Below are 15,251 nucleotides of genomic sequence, written 5' to 3'. Positions count from 1 at the left end.
AGAATTGCATTGCGAATTAATCATGAATTCATGGGGTTGGCAACTGTCAAAGGTTTGCATAGATGGCGCCATCATAGGCTGGCATCCAGGGATTAAAAAAAAACAAAAAATTGACACAGTTCTAGTGATTGACAGGGCAAGCTATGATGGCGTCATCTGCTAAAAACTTCAACCGGCCAACCCCATTATTGATCCATGCAATTTCGCAGCTCATCACTGTACATTGTTCATAATTACAGCACAAGAACAGAGTAAAAGAGCGACCGAGTTGAGCCAGCGTGCCCAGGACCTCCTGTCGGATGTCTCTAACCGGTCCTCGGCCACTACTGGGTTCATGCGAGTCTCGTGGAAGCCATCAAGTATACGTAAATCTCTCATAAATTAAAAACTTTTTCACCACACCAGCTCGGAAAAAATTACTTTGCACTTCAAAAACGAATAGCAAAGTTGCATTTTATCCACATGTGAGGCAAAGTAATAAAATGCAAATTTTGAGTTGTTTTCTTATGTTTGCTGGTAGAATTGACTTTTAAATGATGATTTTGGATGATAAATATTTAATAACATTCATTTGGATTTGATTTGGTTTGATTTTGTTTGATATTTTACATTTAATATTTGCTTCGGGTTGGTGTGGTGAAAAATTTTGTGTTTCACTCGGGGGCAAATTTTGTTTAACCCTCGTGCTTTGAAACCCTCGCAACGCTCAAGATTCCATTTTTCGAACCACTCGCGACGCTCGTGGTTCAATTTTGGAATCTTTCGCTTGCTCGGGTATCCATATTAGCACGAGCGTTAAACAACAACTTTGCCCCCTTGTAAAACAAATAACTATAGTAGCTATTCGTTACTAATTTTAATTTTTAACATGCAGAAACGTCTGCGAACGAAGCTTAGAATAAATTTAAAAGTGGAAAAATTACTGTTTTGTGTGAGACGTGAACTCACGGCCCCTGGATCCAGTAGATACTCCAATGCGCTGCCATCTGAGCCACCAAGAACTCATCCATAGCCAGCAAATCTTTCCACCATATTATGGGTCAAGAGGACCCTAGCGACATGTACCTTAAGAGTTGAAGAGAACGATGCTATTAAGCTTAGAATAAATTTAAAAGTGGAAAAATTACTGTCTTGGGTGAGAGCCGAACTCACGGCCTCTGGATACTGATGGATACACTTCGTTACTTTCAAACACCTTAAAACTACCCTAATATACTTTACTTTCCTATATAGTAGGCCAATTCAGTCTGAAGTATAGTTTGAATAATCTCAGGTGAATTTTTCGAGTTCGGGTGCTAATCCGTTAAACAAAAGCCTTTGTTTCTTTTAAGAGCGGTCTACAGCCACGTGCCAAAGCAACCATGTGGTTTAAAAAGCAACTATCGTGATAGTATTAAGGTTCAAATTCATATGACAGCTTGTTCAGAGAACAATTAGGGTGGTCTTGTTTTTAGAGATAGCAAAAACGTGTTATCTCCGAATGAGCGGATTCAAGAATTTGAACCATATAATTAGAATGGTAAATTTGCTTTTTAAATGGGTTTGTTCCCGTTACTTACGTCGGGGCCATTAGCAGTAAGCATTGTAACCACTGCATAAAGGAAACAATATCTTTTGTCATCTTTTGTTTAACAAATTAGGGTCCGAGCCCGAAAAATTCACCTGAGATTATTCAAACTATAGGTACATTTTGATATGATTACTAGCGATCCGTCCCGCCTTCGCACGGGTTACCTGCCCTTAACAAATTATACACCTAAACGCCTCCTAGTGGAGTGTGCTCAGGCCATAAAAAGGTCAACTACGGCTTTCACTGAACAAGAGATTTCCTTTGGCAAAATCAATCTTTATGTTCCTAAGATGTATTTAAGAAGTGGAGCCACCCAGATTTTTGATGCAGGTTTTAAGGGTCGGTGACGTCTGAGGTTAATATTTTTTTAAGTATAGGTTCTTTGTCAAGTTTTGTATCATTTTCAACTAAATCAAAGATGTAGACATAGATTTCATCTCAATCGGTTCAGCCGTTATTGATTCCCCGTGCAATCTTACACTTTCCTTTTCACTTTTGACAGTTTTTTTTAAATCTATAATACCTATTTAAATACAAAGCGAATGTTAAATATATATGTTTAAGTTAAAATAATGATAAAGGGATTGCTTGTTGCTATTATCTAAATCGCGGACACTGCTCGGCAATATTCACAATTCATATTTTAATAAACATTAATTTCACTTAAAAACTACGAAATCTAAAACTATAAATTACATCTAAACCTAAACTTAAACTAACCTAAAAAACTATTCAAACAACCCACCCCGCATCGCCCCCGGCGCAAAGGTGCCCATCACACTTGCCGCGTTACCGCGTTGAACCGCGATGGACAACCTCTGCGCCAGGAACAACCCGGAGCGGGGGTCGAGACCCCTCTGCCGCAGGCGACGCCCCAGCTCCCAGAGAAAGGTTTTCGCCTCCGCGCACCAACACCCCGATGTCTCCACAGCCAAGGGAACGAACAAGTAGTTCGTTAACCCCGAGTACTTGTCCCTCTTAAGGGACGCCGCCTGCTCAGCGGCTGCACCTGCCGACCTCACAGTGCGGCCAAGGTGCGTGGCGGCAAATGTGCTGACGCAGGTGGCGTCCCACAAAAGGCACTTTCCTTTCTCCCACGGCACCAGAGTCAAACCGTCCGGTCTTTTGCCATCTGACCGACTGAGGCCCGGCGGCTCCAGCACACACGGGACATTGGCTGACACCAGCGCCCTTCGAACAATGTCGTTCAACGCGTGGTGGCGTGGGAACCTTCCCGCGCATCGGCAACAGCTCAAAGCGTGGTGCCCGTTACTCTCCACCATGGACCCGCAGATGCATAGATGTGGTTGACAAACATCGCAGCCCAGACGAAGAGCAACGGCCACCCGCAACGAGTCGTCGTCGAGCAGGGTGCCTAAATTCGGGGAGGGAAGGGCGTGCAGCCAAGCCCCAGATTCTGGCGCCGAAGCCGCGTTCAGTCTGGCTCTTTCTGCACCAGAAGCTTTGCCTAAAAGGCAGTCGAACAAACGCTTAATCCCGACCTCGTCCCACAAGCGCTGACGGAACGGTTGTTCAGGCACTGACGCACCCGGGTTGAGAGCCTCCCAGGCCGACAACGCAGCGGAAGCGAAAGGTATTTCTGCCTTGCCACCATCTAACGATAAAATCTTAGTGACAAGGTCCATGGCCCCCGCCGCCGACGCCAGGAAAGCCGGAAGACACACATCCCGCACGCGCCGTATGCCAATTCCGCCACTCCGTATAGGCAACGAAGCCAAGTCCCACTGGTCTGGATTTAGAGAGACATTCAGCACACCCTCAGCACACTCCTTCACCACCAGGTCGAACGAGTCCACATGGCCGGGGTGCAGCCAGGCAGGTACAGTACGCAGAAAGTACATCACCTTGGGAACGGCAAAGCAGGACCTTAGCAAAGTAAGTGCCACATGAGCCGAGAGCTTTTTCAGCCTCTCACCAGCGGACTTAAGAAGCTGCTCTCTCACCTTGAAGGCTTCAGGTATAGCTGCGGGGAACATCGGGGAACCCAAAAGGTTAAAATTCTGGGTAGATAACTCCTTGAGGCCAGGGAGTAGGGCAGAGAACAAAGAGAAGGAAGGCTGTGAGTTGGCACTGCAAGGAAAAAACTCACATTTACCGGAGTTCACTTCAAGCCCCAGCTCCCGAAAAAGTGGAAGAAGCACAAGCAGGGCAGGGTTTTTTTAATTAAAACTATCCTACGGGTTCAGCGGATCCCCATACAAATTTCCACCTCCCTTTTCACACTTTTAGGGGTTGATTTTTGAGATTAAAAGTATGCTATGTTATTCCCTGGGACTCAAACTATCTCTGTACCAAATTTTAACTAAATTGGTTTAGCGGTTTAGGCGTGAAGAGGAATAATAAAAATATTTTTTTCATATTTTATGTGTTTTTACTTCGGAATGGTGTCATTATGATATTATAAATGAATTCGGCATCCACGGTTTATACGAAAACGATACCAAACTTGGCCTAGTAGCTTAAAATGACATAGATATCAAGATCAAGTAGAGAGCCCCCTCCCCCCCCCCCCTGAAAATTTACACTAAAAATCTCGGTGGCTCCACTTCTTAAATTCGTCCTTGGGTCCTAAGGACCAATCCTGCCAAAGGAAATCTCTTGTTCACGCAACGCCGTATGTTAAACCCAGCACCTTCCACTATCCCCGTTATTATCTTACTTAAATCTACAACGCAGGTTTCGTCAAAATGTACCCAGGCCGCGTAGCCAAGATGCCGAACACTTACGCTCCGTAGCGATCGAAAGGCAACTGTCACTGTCGCACTAATATGGAAAAGTGATAGAGAGACAAAATGCTTTTCGCTGTCGAAGCGATAGCGATTGTAATCTTGGCTAGGCCGGCAGATTACCTATTACCAAAGAGCAAAGTTCTTTTAATAAAACCAATATAACTGTATAGATATAGGTACTATTACGAAGATATAGGTTTTTTTTTATTATTTCCAGCAAATGTCTCCAACGAAGCCAGGAAGATGGAAAACAGACAGGACAATTTTAAAACAAATTCATGTAAAGCTTACGTTGTGGATAATTGCAAATTAAGTATGTAACTTTTTTAAATAATTATTGCGTATTTTGCTGTTTCGGTTCTTTAACCTCTAGCCGCCCAGAGACCTATAAAAAGCTCTCCTGTTCCATTCTAATTTGAACTTTGTGTTGACAAAATAAAATTTAATTTTTTCTTGGCAAGGTTTGACGTATGGGCGGCTAGAGGTTAATATCGATAGAAGGCATGAGGACATGACAGAGCTCAAATGATGCATTCAATTTCTACTTTTCAGACAAGTCTAATGAGGGTTACGGTCAGCCATTACTCAAAACAACAAACAAGAGACTGATGATCAACCCGTACCCTACTCCCTCTTATACCCGTACCCGTAGCAGTAAGTTTAGTGTTCTTTTTAGGGTTCCGTACCCAAAGATTTAAGTGGGGCTCCCATACACTAAACGTGATTTTTGACCAAAGTTAAGCAACGTCGGGCGTGGTCAGTACTTGGATGGGTGATTTGCTTTATAGTACGGAACCCTTCGTGCGCGAGTCCGACTCGCACTTGCCCGGTTTTTTACCCCAACATAACAAAAATAATATTTAATAAAATGTAAAAAAATAGAGAAGCTATGATATTCTGCAACTATTCGGTCACTTCGCCGAATAGGTATAGTTTGAATAATCTCAGGTGAATTTTTCGAGTTCGGGTATTAATCCGTTAAACAAAAACCTTTTCATATCTCATGCTCTGAAAGTGGGTCGTTGTTGTTCTAAAGCCCCCTCCAGACTATGCGCGTGAATCGCGGGCGAAGCCGCGAACGCGAGTGTGGAGTCGATTTCGCTGTCTGCGAAAATCGACGCCACACTCACGTTGGCGGCTTCGCGCCGCGATTCGCGCACGAGTGTGGAGGAGGCTTAAAAGGTGCGCAGAAAGTGATACGTTTATGCTCTAGTGCAGAAAAGTGGTATACTCCTCTGCGTTCCCGTCTCACGAACAACTGGGTGGAAACAAAATGGAAAAATAGTGTCTTTATTTCCTCGCCTGGAACAATTGGTAATTGTTTAATTTTACTAATCCCACGTTGATCCTTTTTTTTATAAAAAAATATGTAAGTGAATTGTTAAAAACGTATTATTCTTGATTTCCATCCAACCATGTCGTTTAAAAAGCAACTATCGTGATAGTATTAAGGTTCAAATTCATATGACAGCTTGTTCAGATAACAATTAGGGTGGTCTTGTTTTTAGAGATAGCAAAAATTTGATATCTCCGAATGAGCGGATTCAAGAATTTGAACCATATAATTAGAATGGTAAATTTGCTTTTTAAATGGGTTTGTTCCCGTTACTTACGTCGGGGCTATTAGCAGTAAGCATTGTAACCACTGCATAAAGGAAACAATATCTTTTGTTTAACAAATTAGGGTCCGAGCCCGAAAAATTCACCTGAAATTATTGAAACTATACTCGGCCGAATTTCGAATGCATTTTACACCTAATGTCAGAGAATATATCACAGGACTGGCCTTACAAGCACTAACATAAAAATAGTACTACACTTGCCGCAAAACTAAGTGGCGAGTCAGGTCATAATGCCATCTCTTTCACTCTTGGTTGATCTTAACGATCTTAACAAGGGTAAAGGAGATAGCATTATGATCTCAGGGGCCAGTTAGTTTTGCGGCAAGTATAGTTCAGCGGTGTCACTTACGAATTCGAGTCAATCGTGCAGTCTAACGCAACTAGTTGCGCCAATCGCGCGCGTGATGCGAACTCATCAACCAATCGCGCGCGTGATGCGAACTCATCAACCAATCGCGCGCGTGATGCGAACTCGTTAACTAATCGCGTGTCACATCGCTGTACAGAACGGCTACCGCGAAAACCGAAATTCGCAAATTGCGGGGATCTTTCTCTTTTACTCCAACGAAGACGTAATTAGAGTGACAGAGAAAAATGCCCGCAATTTGCGAATTTCGATTTTCGCGGTTATAGCCCTGGGCTATAACCGCTTTCATGTACTTAGCAAACAATGTCCGTGTACCGTGTACGCGACGAGTTCAATAAGGTAGCTAACACACTATCGCACCGCACCAAGGTCATTGAGGGACCCACCCATAAGTAAGAGGGAGAGCTTTCTTCCTCTTACTTATGGGTGCGTCCCTCAATGACCTTGGTGCGGTGCGATAGTGTGTTAGCTACTTAACGAATGTGACTCGAAACACATGTTTTACCGAATACTTTATTCATATTCGGCGCTTCGGCCGAGATATGGCCGAATATTCGGTTTACTGCTAATACACCAATATTCGCGGCATCTAACAATATCCAGTATTAATGACAAGATTTGCTAATGCAATGGAAAACTAAACAATGGTGCAAAATATTGTAGCCGCAAATTTGACAGCGAAATTAAATGGCGCTCTGCCGTGCAATGCGTTGCAAACTTGCAATTAACCTAGTTACCGCGAGATAAGCGATATTTTGCACTACTTTCTGAATTATAAAATCTTTTAATTTATTTATGTATTTACGAGCTAATAATTATTTTGCAGTCGGAGGAGTATCTTCAATTAGCTCTACACGCTCAGGTAAAAGTAGTCCGGATTCTACGCTCACCGGCCGGGCACAGATGGGAATAGGTGCCTACATATGAATTATTCCCATTTATCCCCGCCTCGTATACCTTCGGCGGTGGTCGTGTGGCCGAGGATGGTATCGTCTTGGGTCGTCCCATTCGTTTTTCGTCAAGTTCTTAAATTAGTCCTATTCTGCTTTCGTCACTCATTCTACATTCATCACAATCGTCGCTGGCTTTCAATGTAGAATGAGTGACGAAAGCAGAAGAAGACTAATTTAAGAACTTGACGAAAAACGAATGGGACGACCCAAGACGATACCCCGAGGATAAACGGGGATATTATTCTTGATTATCACTACACCCCGTTATCTAATGCTCAGTTTGGGGGCAAGTGATGGGGCAGTTGCGATAATCAATATCTAGAATGAATGTCTAGAGCATTCACAAAATAAGAATTTTATTTTGACAAACAACCCTTTATAGATAAATATGAATCGACTAATAATGTGAAGCAACATTACTATTTGCCCCCAAACTGAGCATTAGATAACGGGGTGTAATTATCACCTTGGCTAATACCTAGGCCGCCAGAGGCATCCGCCAGGTCACAGAAGGTCAAATTAGGTTCAAATTGTAGATTTAAAATGATCTGGGTCTTCCTATGGCTCCTCTACACGATGGGCCAACGCCGGCCACTCCAAGGGACATTTATGCGTTAGGTTCAATTCATACATTCGCCAAACATCATTTCAAATTAGGGGGGGGGGGTCTGGATAATGGTAGCATGACGTAGGAGGAAACGGGGTCATACGAAGCATGATTTTAGGATGATTTGGGGGGGGGGGGGGGGGGGGTCAAAATCGATGAATTCTACCGCATGGGTGCGTCCCTTGGAGTGGCCGGCGCTAGCCTATCGTGTAGAGGAGCCCTTAAGCCTCCTCCACACTCGTGCGCGAATCGCGCGCATAGTCTGGAGGGGGCTTTAGATGTAGATGACGGGTTACGCTACGAGTATATATATCAGGGACCATAGCCATACTACGTGACCCATCTTTAACCACGATTATTTATTTTTTAGGTTCACCAAAAAAAAGTTTCACACCTTTATCGGACATCGAAAGCTCCTATTACATATTGAAAAAAAAACTTGAGCACGAACTCCAAGTTCATGGTAATTCAATTATTATTAGGTTATTAGTTATTAACAAAGAGTTATTTAAGTAAATTTGACCTATTGTATAGAACGATGCAATATTTGTACACCTGCATGCAAGTTGAATACGCGTGTACTATTATTAATTAGATTAAGGCCCACTTGCACCATTCCACTAACCCGAGGTTAACCATAAACCTGGAGTTACCATGGTTACCAGTACAATTTGACACTGGGTTGACGGTTAAACCGTTTAGGCTCACTTGCACCATTCCACTAACCTGGGATTAAGCTGTTAAACCGTTAACCTAGTGTCAAATTGTACTGGTAACCATTGTAACGCCAAGTTTAACCGGTTAAACCCGGATTAGTGGAATGGTGCAAGTGGGCCTTAGTGGGTTAGTGGGATGGTGCAAATGGGCCTAAGAGTATTAAGACCCCATGTAAACCGTATTATGACAAATAAAATATTGATTGATTGATAAAGAAAGAGTGGTAACTCCATACATCAGTTTTTTGACCAAAAAGCGAGTCATTTCGTAGTCGCCACCTTAGCTTTAGTGACTTTCCACGGAAAAAGGTACCTTATGGCGGCCGGCGCTTACGTCGCATAGCGCCGCAATAATATTGGAGCGGCGTTAATAATAGCGTAAGCGCCAACCGCCTAAGGTACCATTACCCGTGGGACGTCACTTATTATCATTTAATTTAGTTTTTAATATTTTTAAGTGTCTCTAACTGTTTATTGTCCCTACAAGTGTCCAACTTCCCCCATAGTTCCTCTTATCCCACCTGTCAGTATCTCACAAATAACTTAGGTTGGAAAACCCTTAATTTTTAGTGTTCCGTTCAAAACTTTGTTTACGGATCACTTATGGGATCACTTCGGTCTTGTTTTTTGTAGACATCGACAGTATTTCTCAGAAATCTGAACGAAGAAACAGAACAAGGGAGGAGATAAACCAAGCCCGCAGCCGTTTCTTACGTCGAAATCAAGGGTTTGAAGAAGGATGTAAGATAAGTATGTATGTACTTAGATGAACTTTAAACCCTAGGACAGGCGTCGAGTAACTTGAGTTCCACAGAACTTACAACCAATCGCATGAGATTTCGATTTTTTAAGGTCTATATATATTATCGTTTTAAGACTTCATTAAGTGTCGCCATCTACATCAAAGTTGAGGAACGAAAATACGGTATTTAATTCCAACTTGCTTGTTTTTTATAACATGCGTGTTTGGAGTTGGAGGGTCTGCCATCTCATGAGTCGTGACGTAAAAACCAAAACAATTCACGCTTCTAAACAGATGCTGCTCCTACACTTCACGCTGGCTCTATTTCGCATAAGGGGTCATCCATTAATTACGTCACACGAATTTCTAGGTTTTTTGACCCCCCCCCCCTCCTTGTCACACTTGGTCACATTTGGCAAACCCCTCCCCCCCCAGTGTGACGTCACATTTTTTCTACGAAATCGCCAAATTGAATTAAGTAAGTACCTAAGTATTACTAATATTTTATCAAAATATTTTTGACGATATAAATGTTAGTAATTTTATAACCTAAAACTGCTTAGGAAAGAAAATTAACCGAAAAAAAAACGATTATCGTTTTAAAAACTTGTTATTTAAATGTACAGCGAATAAAATAATTGAAATAAATTTTCGGTTACTGATGAAGTTAAAGTGACGTCACAAAGTTTGTGTCTCCCCCCTCCCCCATGTCACAATATGTCACATTTTCTTGACTCCCTCCCTCCCCCTAAACGTGTGATGTAATTAATGGATGACCCCTAATAGGATCTGCCATCTAGTGGCTTAAATCCAAAAATGGAAACTTGACATAATGGGGCTTCTGTGCTGCCGTCTACAGTTCATGCACGCTCCCGATAGGCAATTTAAAGTGCAACTAATTATGAAATTCTTAGGTACCTTGCCAACTGATGATGTCCTCTATTTCAGACGTTATTCCCAGGAAACCGGAACCGTTGCGTGAGGAGATGAGAAAAATGATGATACGTCAATCGAAAATGAAGTTCCAGACCAAGCAGTACCAGAGCCAGTCAAGTAATCAATCAATTTATATTGTGGACCATTTGTGACGTTCCATGAAAAGGTACCTTATGACGGCTGGCACTTACATCGCAATAATATTGGAGCGGCGTTAATAAGAGCGTAAGCGCCAACAGCCATAACTTTACCCGTACCGTAAAGGACCGCTTCGCGACCGCAATGTACACACAGCTGCATAAGTAAAAGGGCATACTTTAGGAATGAATTCCATTAAAATAATGGATATGCACTTTTGCAGCTGTGTGTACATTGTGATGATGTGCTTTGACTCAGGCAAACGCACGTACGGCCATGACGCTTGGCACATCTTTACACAGCGCGCGTAATTTCCTCGCAAGGCAACTCGTTTTTTGTGGACCTGCTTATTCATGAACTGTTGGCACATTACACATGGGCCGCACTTCATAGTACAGTCAGCAGCAGAAGTTGCTAAGCGTGCGAGGTGTTTAAAATCACCTTGAGTCTTGAGACGCTCATTAGAGAATGAAGATAATTATCTTTTAACAATAAAGTCGCGTCAAGATCATATTAAACACCCGGCCCGCTTAACAACTTCTGCTGCTGACTGTACAAAGTGCACACAAGGACTTAGTAATCCTTTAAAACTAAACCTAAAACATGTCAATGAAGAGTATGTTAGATATACTATCAGTATTATTTTGTTCCAATTTGTATTTTAACTCAATAAAATGTCAACCAATTCATTAGTAAAGACAAAAATACTGTATGTGTTTCAATATAGTTACAACCTTACAGACTAATTAACTTGCTTATATGTATAGTAGCAATGCAACTTACAATAGGCATAGTTGAATCTCTTTAACCCTTTTCCAGGCATAGTACGATTTATCGACCACATACGTGCCACTAGAATTGCAACTATAACATTCCGATTTAAGATTCAAATTAGATTACACTATCGGGAAAATTGACTTGTCTTCGAATGAATCATCAAAGCTGGATTGGAATATTGGGTTTTTCGGGAAAACCTTGTAGATTGGTGCAGTCTGGAAAAGGGTTAATTGAATCAACTGCCAGACTTATTTTGTATGCAGTAAAACCCTCTTTAAGATTCTGAAGGGACCACACCAAACACACCCCTTAACCGTTTCAGTGCGGATGTGTCATCATTGTTTTTAACGTGTGGTACGATAATTTCATGACACGACAGGCGTGCCTTATGTCATAAAATATGATGGCACGCCTTTCGCGTCATGAAATTATTGTTCGCCGCCACAGCCAAAAGTTTTCGAAAATGGAAGACGCAACGAACCGGTTACTACATTCACTGCGGCAATTAGTATAACTTGTAACTAACTTTACTCTGTATCAGGTCTTTTGGCCCAGTGCCGCAGTGAGTGTGTTAACACATTCACTGCCAAGAACAACTGTGTTCATTTTGTACTGAAAACAGGGCGCCCAGCACCATAAGTGTTAAGTGAGGAAGCATATTAAGCATGTAATGAGGAAGAAAAAGTTGCAGAGACCAGTGTGAAATGGTTTATTATATGGGAAATTGTACCAAATACATAGTATTAAGCGGATTTCACTGTATTTTGGCTTAGCTTTTGCTTCAATATGTTTACCTAAAAAAACTTTTTGTTTCAGAATTTGACAAAATTGAGGGTCTAAATTGGATCTCCTGGCCACAATAAACAATATTTTTAATAGTACTTCTGTATTCCATAAATTTATGTTGTAGTTACACAGTGGTGTCTAAGGTTAAAGTTTACAAGCATAATGTATCATTAAAACATTGTAAAAAAAATATTTTATTTAGAACCTGAACCTGAGCCTTTTGAATCTTTATCCTTGTCATCTTTCTCATCCTTGTCTTTCTTGATGGTAGACATGGCATTCCGGATAGCCTCGCTCTGTGGATCTACACCAGGTAGGTTCTCAAGAACACTCTGGAGGAAGGCAGGGTCATTCATGACTTCAGCATATTCCTCAGAGACATCCATGCTCTCCTCAGCTGCAGGGGCATCTTGTTGCATGCTCATCTGCATGGCCAAGGCTATTTGCTCCTCTTCTGACAATTCCATGGCCTCCCGGCCCAAAGACATGGCCAGAGCCCGCTCCATGCCACTATCTTGTGTTTCCCCAGCCTTAGGAGCCTCACCTTCAGTGTTAGCCTGCTGGCGCCGGGACTCCTCCTCCTGGCGCTGTCTCTGTTCCTCCATAGACACACGCAAAGCTAGAGCCAATTCTGGATCTTCATTAGGATCAACTCCAAATTCGAATGGAGACAGTCCAGAACCTGATGGGCCAGCACCATCTCCACCAATCAGTGGGCTCGAGATTAGGGCTTCAGAGAGAACCACACAATTACCAGCAGGAATGGAAACAAGGTGGCTGCCCCCTGTAGTATTGTCTTTGCCATTAAGGGTGTTGACAAAAGTTGTTAGCAATGGATTATTCTCAGCATCCTCTCCAAAAGACACAACGTCACAGTTTACTTTCTCTTTCTTCAGCCTCTTTGCTAGTTTGACGAGCTCCTTCTCGTCGGTGTGGACCGGCGAGCCGACGAACACGACGATGCGCATTTTGTGGTTCTTGCCCTGACGGTGCTTCAGTGCCAAGTGGGCAATTCTGATTCCAGTCAGCAGGTTGATATCACCATTCGGTTGCACACGGTGAAGCTTGGAAAGGATGCGGCCAACATCGCTGGTCAGCGTGGCCAGCACTTCGACGTTAGCGAGTGTCAATAATCCTACATTATTCTCTGGATTCGATCTTGTTTTGGAATGACATACCAAATTTACGGCATCTTGTTGAGCCTGGAGGCGTGTTGGTAGGAAGTCTCCATTTCGCATGTAGTCACTGTTATCAACACATATCATAGTACTTTCGAGGACCATTTTTTCAACTTTATTCGGTTTATATTTACGAGAGATAGAAAAAGTCGGACACTCAACAATGAAGTCAATGAAATTTGCTGTATAATCATAGACAACGATATTGTTTTTTAATAATGTAATGACACTTGAGTGACGTTTAAGATATAGTTTAAAACGCGGAAGTATGGCATTCTAAACGTTTTTTAGTTACATGTGTAATCACCTTAATAAAGCATAGACAATCAGAAATTCTGAATAATCAATTAAAAAAAAAATATATCGTTGTCTATAGTCTGCGATTGTCATTTTCGTCGACCAAATTTCTTTAGGAATAATTTGGTCGATTACAAAATAATAATGGGTTTCGGCGACTATCCTAAAGAATATAACCCGGCTGTGCACGGGCCTTACGACCCTGCTCGTTACTACGGAAAGCGTAAGTGAATTTACACAAAATTTTCGTCATTCAATTTACAACGCTCGATTACATAATTATTTTTCCACTTTTCAGCTGACACTCCGTTCGGCCAGCTGAAACTGAGCGAAATCGGAGCATGGCTGGGTCGCAGGAACAAGACTCCCTCGGCCTTCATGGGCGCTTGCAGCCGAGGTAGCGTATGATATTATAGTTGTAGTTTTGTATAGGTTATGGCGCAATGTCATTGAAACCTAACTATACAACCCCTAAAACTACCTTCAGGGTTGATAAAGTTGGTTTTGTAAAAGGAAATGTATACGTTAACGTGATTTATGTTGGTTTAGCCTGGTGGAGCTGGCAGCACAAGTACATGCAGCCTAAGAGGATGACTGCCGCACCCTTCTTCCAGCTTGTGGTGGCCAACATGATCTTCTTCTACACTATCAACTACGGAAAGATGAGTAAGTTCTTTCATAAACATGTAGTAAAAATGGAAAACTACAGACATACTATAAAAATGTGTTTTTGATATAAAAAAAAGAAAAAAAAAGATGGAGATGAAGGGATTAATGCAATTTCTGTTACTGTAATCCAAAATAAGACCTTTGACTTATCCCGTTTTTTAAAGATCCTATAGAAGCAATAAATTATTTTCTACTTAGAGTTTACTAGAAGTATTCTGTGACTAATTTTTTTTTCTTAGCTACAAATAGTTTAGAACTAAATTTATTTTGGTATTGCTCCAGCCCAAATAGCTTTTAACCCTTTGAACGCCACATCTATTGCGCGACGCGTAATTGTAAACCTTGTTGGAAAGCACCAAGGTTGATATTGGGCTGTAGCTGCACTAGTCAGTTGTAGTTGATGTTTTTAGCTTTTTAAGGGTTAAGAATCTCTTCTACAATATTTATATTATTATATCACACAAATTCGGATATTTTCATTCATATTATGATCATTAGTTGGGAAATACTGTATCACTTTTATGGACATATTTTTGTAGTAGACCATACATAACTAAAAATGCTAAGTTAATAGAAAACTTGTCAAAAATATATTCATATCACCACACACAGTTGGAACTAAAGGATAAAATATCACTAAACACCTTGAAACCTCCAGGAAAAGAGTGTACTGCCATCTTAAATGCCGGCAACGCACTTACAACCCCTCTGGTGTTGCGGGTGTCCATGGTGGCGGTAATCGCTTACCATCAGGAGATCCGTTTGCTTGTTTGCCTCCTATATCATAAAAAAATAAGTCTCTTCTTTTTAGTTAGTTTAAAGTTATTTTTCTGATCTAATATTTTTATTTATCCATTTCAGAGCACCACAGGAACTACAAGTACCACTAAAGATTGTCATCGGAACAAGCCATCAGCAGATAGTAATACTGTATTTATGTTTATGTATGGGTATTGGATAACATCTGCTAAAATCACGATTGTATTGTAAGGGAAAGTGAATTCTACAGTTACTGCAATAAAGTTATTAGAGTGAACACAATTTTTATTATCATTTTATACTACCTTGGGCTACCCTGTTTTTATTGCAGAGTACATAAGGTATCTACAATGGTAGAGTGCTATAAATGTCCAACTATAGTTA

The 15,251-nt window shown here is 41.5% G+C and overlaps 2 protein-coding genes and 2 long non-coding RNA genes across 4 annotated transcripts; 3 read left to right on the top strand and 1 right to left on the bottom strand.

The window, feature by feature from the left end:
* The first annotated feature begins 237 nt into the window (after positions 1–237).
* On the top strand, positions 238–4,974 carry LOC134667621 (uncharacterized). Its single transcript, XR_010098666.1, has 3 exons — positions 238–359; positions 4,538–4,633; positions 4,873–4,974. It is a non-coding gene; the product is annotated as an uncharacterized LOC134667621 (long non-coding RNA).
* A 2,125-nt stretch (positions 4,975–7,099) lies between these two features.
* On the top strand, positions 7,100–9,335 carry LOC134667620 (uncharacterized). The gene is made up of 3 exons (XR_010098665.1): positions 7,100–7,171; positions 8,240–8,332; positions 9,219–9,335. It is a non-coding gene; the product is annotated as an uncharacterized LOC134667620 (long non-coding RNA).
* A 2,712-nt stretch (positions 9,336–12,047) lies between these two features.
* On the bottom strand, positions 12,048–13,339 carry LOC134667232 (26S proteasome non-ATPase regulatory subunit 4). The gene has a single exon (XM_063524558.1). The coding sequence runs from the start codon at positions 13,245–13,247 to the stop codon at positions 12,159–12,161; it is 1,089 nt and encodes a 362-aa protein (XP_063380628.1). The 5' UTR covers positions 13,248–13,339; the 3' UTR covers positions 12,048–12,158.
* Positions 13,340–13,503: 164 nt separating this feature from the next.
* Positions 13,504–15,149, top strand: LOC134667277 (putative ATP synthase subunit f, mitochondrial). The gene is made up of 4 exons (XM_063524616.1): positions 13,504–13,662; positions 13,738–13,836; positions 13,989–14,105; positions 14,970–15,149. Exons 1-4 carry the CDS (start codon positions 13,584–13,586, stop codon positions 14,996–14,998), a joined length of 324 nt encoding a protein of 107 aa, XP_063380686.1. The 5' UTR covers positions 13,504–13,583; the 3' UTR covers positions 14,999–15,149.
* The last annotated feature ends 102 nt before the right edge of the window (positions 15,150–15,251 follow it).

The sequence above is a fragment of the Cydia fagiglandana genome, chromosome 9, assembly GCF_963556715.1.
Source record: "Cydia fagiglandana chromosome 9, ilCydFagi1.1, whole genome shotgun sequence".
NCBI classification, from domain to species: Eukaryota; Metazoa; Arthropoda; class Insecta; order Lepidoptera; family Tortricidae; genus Cydia; species Cydia fagiglandana.
Note: the sequence above shows the minus strand (reverse complement) of the source record. Positions and strands in the feature narration are given on the sequence as shown.

Excerpts from the sequence above, each read along its gene's own strand:
- LOC134667277 (XM_063524616.1), top strand. The coding sequence starts at position 13,584 with ATGGGTTTCGGCGACTATCCTAAAGAATATAACCCGGCTGTGCACGGG. Across the intron at positions 13,663-13,737 it reads TGCTCGTTACTACGGAAAGC|CTGACACTCCGTTCGGCCAG; the intron begins GTAAGTGAATTT and ends TCCACTTTTCAG. Across the intron at positions 14,106-14,969 it reads TATCAACTACGGAAAGATGA|AGCACCACAGGAACTACAAG; the intron begins GTAAGTTCTTTC and ends TATCCATTTCAG.
- LOC134667232 (XM_063524558.1), bottom strand. The coding sequence starts at position 13,247 with ATGGTCCTCGAAAGTACTATGATATGTGTTGATAACAGTGACTACATG.